The 7,482-nt window shown below is 35.4% G+C and overlaps 1 protein-coding gene across 1 annotated transcript; it reads right to left on the bottom strand.

Moving 5' to 3' along the window:
- Nucleotides 1–4,034: 4,034 nt before the first annotated feature.
- LOC107947361 (ABC transporter G family member 14) lies at nucleotides 4,035–7,118 on the bottom strand. Its single transcript, XM_016882003.2, has 5 exons — nucleotides 6,811–7,118; nucleotides 5,937–6,726; nucleotides 5,334–5,510; nucleotides 5,055–5,239; nucleotides 4,035–4,972 (listed from the first exon to the last, which is right to left on the bottom strand). The coding sequence occupies exons 1-5, from the start codon at nucleotides 6,979–6,981 to the stop codon at nucleotides 4,322–4,324; spliced, it is 1,974 nt and encodes a 657-aa protein (XP_016737492.2). The 5' UTR covers nucleotides 6,982–7,118; the 3' UTR covers nucleotides 4,035–4,321.
- Between the last annotated feature and the right edge of the window lie 364 nt (nucleotides 7,119–7,482).

Consider the following 7,482-nt stretch of genomic DNA (forward strand, 5'->3'; position numbering starts at 1 on the left):
TTACTAGATTTCTTACCCCCACAATTGATATAAATATACACAAACATTTAAATAAAAGATTCGGAGACAATTATTTAGATTGTGTTTATGATTTTATTATAATTATAATTTAAAAAGGTAATGTTTTTATTAGATTAGTATTTCTTTTATAAATAGTAAATAAATAATTTAGTAAATGTAGTTAAATAGTTGTAATTAAATTCTCATTCAATGAAAGTAATAGATTCACTCCCCTTGCTAAACTTTATGTGTGGGTGTATATTCTATTTATTTTCTCATTAAACTAGGATTTTCTTTTCCTAGTTAAACTCTATTATTTATTCTCTAATTAATTAACTCTGATTATTCTAAGAATATTATAATGATTCTAGTTTTAGCTTATTTAAAGGAGGCTTTGTATCCCTGTTTTGATACGCCAGTTAGCAAGCACTTTTTTTAAGGGTGACAAGGTATAATTACATATGAGTTTTAGTGAGTGTATCATTGTAACTATGGAGAGAATTCAGTTCCCGAGTTAAGGCTTTGTTTTCGTGATTTGGATAATATACATTTAGGTTTATTTTTTCCATATTGTACTCTCGTTTGTTTATTTCTTTAATGAAAAGTCGAAGCCTTCTTTGCCTGTGATTTTTCTACTCTTCGGAGAAATTTTCTACATAAATATTTGTGTGTTTGATCTTTTCTATGTTACTTGTTCGTTGCGTATACGGGTCGATCCCAACATTATGCATCACACATTTTGGTTATGTACACTTTAATATCCCAAGATACAATAATAGAAGAAAACTGTCATATATTTTGGAATATCAGTAATAGATGAAGGAAAGATATTTCTTTTTCCTACAAATGAAGGAGATATATCACCTCTAACAATTGCATCTTCCAAACCTTGCAATATATGTGCCCTTAATTTAGGTTGATTCTTCAACGTCCAATAAATATTTACGCTTCAACATAGGTAAAAGCATTACACATAAACTGTTGAGTCAAACGACCATTGTCAATTAAAGTGTGACTTCGTTCTCTCTACATTGAAGCGGATAGGCATAACATTGACGTTGAGTCAATTTTGTCCTTTTAGAGCTGGTAGATTCGGCACCTTTGTGCATAATTTCAGTATGGTATCCATCTTCCCTATATGAAAACAACAATGGGTATTGCATGGACATAAATCTTGGGTGTAACTCACTTATTTGGTGCAAACCACCTCTATGTTCCTCTGTAACATCTTGCATAGTTGTTGACTCATTTGTAGTGCCAACTATAAATCCTACAACTTTTGATGTAGTTGGTAAATTATACTGTCGTTCATCCTTATGACATGTACTAATAAATTTGATATGTACATAGTGAAAATGTCTGAAACTTGTCTCATATCATCCTAAATGCTTTCATTAATTGATTGTGATCATCTTACATTTTTAACAGCCCATCAGCAATATTAAGATCTAATGACCTACTGTTAGTATTCCTGCCCATGCTACCAAGTCTGTTACTAATCTCATTCTACATATCATATATGTACAAGTGTGCAAATTTTGGTTTAGAATTATTGTCAGGTAGAAGTGACCGATGGTTATGGCCACCTATCTTGAAAATAAAGAGATCAGTACTATTGTTTGTCAACCATGCCACCGATAAAAGTAGAAGAAAATATTAAGTTAATGTTAAGTTATATATTAGAATGTTATCACTAAATTTTAAAGTGCATAGATCACATCTATATTTTATTATGAAAAACAATGTAATATACGATTTGTCTCCAAAATTAATTGGTTTTTTTTAAATTAAAAATTAAATCACTACGTAATTTGATTGTAAATAAAATATTTTAATAATCAATAAGGTAGTGACAAATGTTATATAGTTTCCAAATATATATGGCTTGGTTCATTAGGCCACGCTAGCTTATGCGCGTGGTGGGTGAACAATATTCCCAAAATGATCCATTTTATTTTATTAAATTATTAAAAACAAAAATATTTAGTAACAACTTTTAAGAAAATAAAATAAAAAGTCAAAAATCACCTATTCATTTTCTTTTAATATTTCAATTTTCTGTTTAGCAAAAGAATTAACCAAAGACCCCATTCTTGTTAATGCAAATTCGTTTGATCAAAATAATCAAAATTAAAAATGTATTTTTTTTCTTTTGAAAATTCCATAAAAAAAGTTTTGTTTTTGAGAGTTAAAACGAATGGAATGATTGGGCATGGGCCCATGACCCTGATGCACTACGGCTTTTTCGACTTTAGCCCAACTTATGCACCAAAAAGCCGAATAATTGGTTTCATTTCATTTGTGGGCCATTCAATATTTCAATTTCGGGTCAAGTATGATTAGGAATCACATTTGGGTTTGGAAATCATTATCCGTCACGCCTTCGGGTTAGGTTCGGCGAGTAGTTTCCATCTCTAAAATATTTCTCCATCATTTTATTTGTTGTAATTATTACTTAATAATCACATTGTGTATTTGTAGTTATCTAGGGAATAATGAATTTTATTTTAAAGTTGAAGTGAATATTTTTTTTCTAAATTTATATATGCTATTTCGGTTTATTAAAGTTTTGGTCCTATTTGACTCTCATCCTAAATAGGTGATATGCCGGAGTGAAGATTCAAGCAGATAGTTTGGAGGCAATCAAAGTCATACAGGACTTTTTTTCGACGGTTTCGAATTTTTCCTTAATTAGATGAATTTATTAACTATTGACGAACGTAGGACTTTGGGTCCTAGAACACATTCTTAGAGAGGTTAATAAAATTGTTGTTTGTAGAGATCTCAAGAAATGTGCTAGTAATCCCTCTAGTTGTTAAAGCAAGTGATAGTCTTACTCAAAAAATTCTTGTGTAATTAATTGCCTTAATCTGTTTATTTTCACCAAAAAAAAGTTGGCCCCATTGTCATTAGTTTTCGGGTGCATAAGTTTTGAGTAGCTCAAATTTCATTTTTCAGATCTTTTAAAAAAATATTATCCCACTATAAAATAAAAAATATTAAAAATATTTATATATTTTTATCAAAGTAATAATATTCATAGTACATATTTTTTTATATTATTTATTGTAATATCATTATTTTTATTTTATAATTATTTTTTTAATTTATGAAATTTCAATAATTTAAAATTTTTTAAAAAGGTATATATCCAAACAAAATAATCATAAACACTAACATTTTAAAATGATGCATTCAAAAAGGATAGCACCTTAAAATTTTCCTCATCCAAGCACACGCGTAGAAATGGTGGGGTAGACTTGGAGAAAGATTTATAACCGAATAAATCCTTTGTGTTTAAATTAGATTTTCAACTTCAAACATGTTGTAATATTTTATGGTTTCGAGTTTTGAGATTCAAATACAAAATGGAGATGACTCTAACTAAATGCTCTTTCACTTGAAAATTTCTATTGACTGTCTTGAACGAGTTTAAGAATAACATTGGGTGGTGAAATGGTGATAAAAGTGAAGGTAGATTTTGGGCGGATAACTTGCTTCATAATGCACGTACATGCCTATCTCATTTGGATGTTGCTCGTGATCCATGTATATGGATTGGCTCCAGTAATGGCATTGTGACGGTTAATGAAAAGTATTGTTAAAAAGTGTTGGCAGGAAAAGAAGCCGAAATGGAAACTGATGTCTCCAGGCATATATAGGGTGAGGTCAAACATAATCAGGAGCCAGGCCTGGCTGATGTACCACCCCTGGGATTAGGGAATATGCTCCTAGGAGACATCATAAAAGGTGTCTGTCAATACAGTTATAAGCTTGTAATTGACTTTCTCACTTTGAATTAGTCCATTTTCTTCTGCCATGGCTGTTAATTAACAGATTTATTTATTTGAAATCAGATAATAGTTTTACATAATAAACTATCACATCACTTCGGCCATACATAGCCTTCCATGTTTCTTTCATTTATTAATTAATAATATATAAGAGAGTTGGCTTTTTTTGTAGAGGCAGATAAGAGTGCTTTATTAGGCTGTGATTAACTCCAGTCTTTTTCGTCAGACAGCACCATCCTATGTTCCCTAAATTACTCCTTTTGGGCTCTGAAAATTAAATTATTACGTAAGGATGTGGGGGTTTGTTTTCTTTAATGCAATTGTGGACGGCATGTGTTTTCCTTTCCCGCTCTCTGATCACATTCACATATATACGACATTCAATTTATTTAAAATAGTTTGAATGCCAATCTCAAATTACCTAAAACTATGGCCAAAAAGATTTTTTTTTTTTTAAAGTGATACATATGGTCTCAAAGGGATGATGATGATGATGATCAAAACTCTTCCAACAGTCCCGTCTGATTTTACCTCAACCGCACTCGATGAAGAGCCATATAAGCGATGAGTCGATAGCCGACCAGCATGAGTGCCATAATAGACACATCTATCCACATGTGACTCAGACCCATTGATTTGATGGCAGGAAGATCCCCGACCCTACACCACACTCCCTTTGAGCACTCGTAATAATCATCCTCTTTGTACTGAACTCCAAGCAGAAGCTTGTAGCAATAGTAGCTATAACTCAAGTACTTTAGCCACACTATGAAAGCCGGGATTTGTTGAACATAGTATCCACCAGCTATGAGGAAAACAAGAGTTGTTACAGAAGCTAATGTAGTGGCCTGTTTAACGTCCATGAGAATAGCCCCAATGGCTAAGCCTAGACTTTGAGAGACCAGCACATTGTAAAGCACCACTAGCAGGGATAAGATGAAGGTAACAGGATCAGGTTTAAGACCACCCATCCAATAGATTATGAAGACGAAGGCTGTTGGAAGCGCAAGCTCCAGTGGTAGATCACCGAATGTTCTAGCCAGGAAGTAAGATGAAAGGCGGTACATCCCAGATGATCGTTCCTTGATTAGTATTCTTCTTTCTTGTGGAAATGTGAATACCGCATTGTAGAGTGGATAGAATCCCCAGAAGACCGAGAAGAAAAACAGCAGCGCTATCTGTTTATATAACATGCAAAACCCTTCATTGTGATATGCTACTACTCAATTAATGTGTTGGTTGAAAAAGAAGAGCTCTTACGCGGTCTGAGATGTGAGAAGCTGGGGTATGCCACCATAGTAGTCCACCCAGTACGGCCACACTGATGACTTGGAAAATTCTTAGCCTGTTGAAGGCTTCGTACCTCCTTTCTCTAACCCCTCTTTGGAGCAGCACCTTGAACTGATGCCACCAACTTGTGCACCACTGTTCTGATTTGTCATTCCCTGCATTAATCAATGCATCATAAATAAGTACATGATGTACAGATCAAAACTAAATAGTAATTAAGGAAAGTTAATGGATTCCAGAGAAAATTACTTGCAGATGGTTCTTTTGCATTCATGCCGCTATTGACATCTGAATTGCAAAGCTCGGCTTTCAGTCTTGTGGAAATGTTTTTCTCGTAGGCAGATATAAGAGCATCTTTCACCGATTTCTGTTCTTGTTCTGTACTCTCAACTTGCTCCACTGAGTGTATAAAATCAGGTCCAATTCCTGCAGTGAACAGCAATCAATATTGTTCACCAAGTAGAATTCATTACCTGATCGCCAATATACATGCTAATTTGGCTTCTAATTTACATGGATATATTATGAATTGATTATTTTTATTCTGAATGCCGACTAATGTGTTTAATTGAAATATAAGAGCGAATATATTTATGCACTGAAACTCTTTTATATATATATAATTTTTATTTTAATAGTTAAGCTTAGCGACCATACGAAGGAAGTATGAAGAGTGGAGTCTTTGAAAGATCAGACTCCATGTGGAGGCACCGTTTTTGGTAAGCCGTCTAAGGGTAAAGTAGAACAGCATGAAAGAAAGAAAAAGTAAACAGAAGAACTCAAAGCGTTCCATTCCTCATTGGTCTTTCTATACGAATGAAAAAAAGAAGAAGAAGCAGAGCTGAAAATTACCGTTAGCAAGATCAAGTAAGAGATCAGCTGGATTAACGGTCATGGATGTAGAAAATCCAATGGAGGAAAAATATTCCAGGGCTGCAGATGCTGAACCGTAGTAGATGGGGGAGCCCTCAGAGAGCAAAACAACCTTGTCAAACATGTGATAGAGTCGACTAGAGGGCTGATGAATGGTGGTGACTACAGTTCTGCCCCCACTAGCCAGGCGTTTGATTGTGGTCAGGATCCGTTGTGCTGTGGTTGAGTCCAAACCTGAGGTGGGCTCATCTAGCAAAAGTAAACTTGGATTGATTAGCATTTCCTGGCCTATGCTAACTCTCTTCTTCTCCCCACCCGATATTCCTCTAAATAGTGGCCCTCCAATCATGCTGTTTCGGCACCTCGTTAGTCCCAGCTCAGCGATAACTCTCTCCACATGTTGGACTTTCTCATCTCGGCTCAAACTGTTGGGTAGCCTTAACAGTGCAGTGAATAAAAGGGTCTCGGTCACCGTGAGATGAGGGTACAAAACATCATCCTGAGCCACGAATCCTGCTCTTCGCTTTATGGCACCACAAAATGGCTGACCATTGTATGTGATCTTTCCGGATAGCTTGCCAGTGAGGCGGCCTCCAAGAGCAGTAAGGAGGGTGGTTTTACCACTTCCTGATGGACCTAACATTGCTAGTATTTCTCCTGGATAAACAACACCTGAGATGCCATTGAGTATGGTCTTTTCTCGTGTGATCCATCCACCCCAGCATGACCCTTTCTGCTCCAACTTCACCTTGTACACGATCTCTTCAAACTGTGAAAAGAGTCACAAATTACATGAACTAGCATAGTAAGAATAGTAGGGAATAGACGAAGTCATATTAGGGCCTTGATTTACCTTCATAGTTATAGGATACAAAGTGGTGAGTCTGACAGGAGGTTGTGAGTTGCGTTGTATTGGAAACGCAAGCATAGCACTGTTGTGGGGCTCAGGCGTCTCTGACAGAGCCTCCAATGGGCCACTACTGATGCCATGTTCTGGTTTCGTTGCTATCAAGTTAAGAGGCATGGCTAAATTAATGAAGAGATATTATTGCTTGTTTTCGGCGGAAGGTGACGGTGCTAACGTAGCTGGGGCCTGGGGGGATGATGGGAAGGGAGAGAGAAGTTAACAACTTCCTTTTAACTTGACTTCCCAAAGTGAACTGGAGAGCATATAAATATATATACACACACATTCCATATAGTTGGAAAGCGATAGAAACGATCGAGGATTCTCCTGTGCGCTAAAGCACTTTAATGTAGGGGCTACTCTTCAATTCACTATGGTGGGAGTGGGACCCCACCTTCTTTCCCTTAGTTTATTCTAATAAACTCTAAACCATTATTTTATACACACACACTCTAATCTTCTTCCTAACTAAGCTACTATTTACCATCATCATCGCATTTATTTATTTAGATACACACACACACTCTAATCTTCTTCCTAACTAAGCTACTATTTACCATCATCATCGCATTTATTTATTTAGTAGGGTAACCTTGGATGCATGCCCAGCTGAGATCA

This window comes from Gossypium hirsutum, chromosome D12 (genome assembly GCF_007990345.1).
Source record: "Gossypium hirsutum isolate 1008001.06 chromosome D12, Gossypium_hirsutum_v2.1, whole genome shotgun sequence".
In the NCBI taxonomy this organism is placed as follows: Eukaryota; Viridiplantae; Streptophyta; class Magnoliopsida; order Malvales; family Malvaceae; genus Gossypium; species Gossypium hirsutum.

Bases quoted from the DNA above. Each gene is read 5' to 3' on its own strand.
- LOC107947361 (XM_016882003.2), bottom strand. From the start codon at position 6,981: ATGCCTCTTAACTTGATAGCAACGAAACCAGAACATGGCATCAGTAGT. The intron at 5,511-5,936 runs GTAATTTTCAGC...TGTTCACTGCAG, and splicing joins CTTACTTGATCTTGCTAACG to GAATTGGACCTGATTTTATA. The intron at 5,240-5,333 runs GTAATTTTCTCT...TGATTAATGCAG, and splicing joins TGCAAAAGAACCATCTGCAA to GGAATGACAAATCAGAACAG.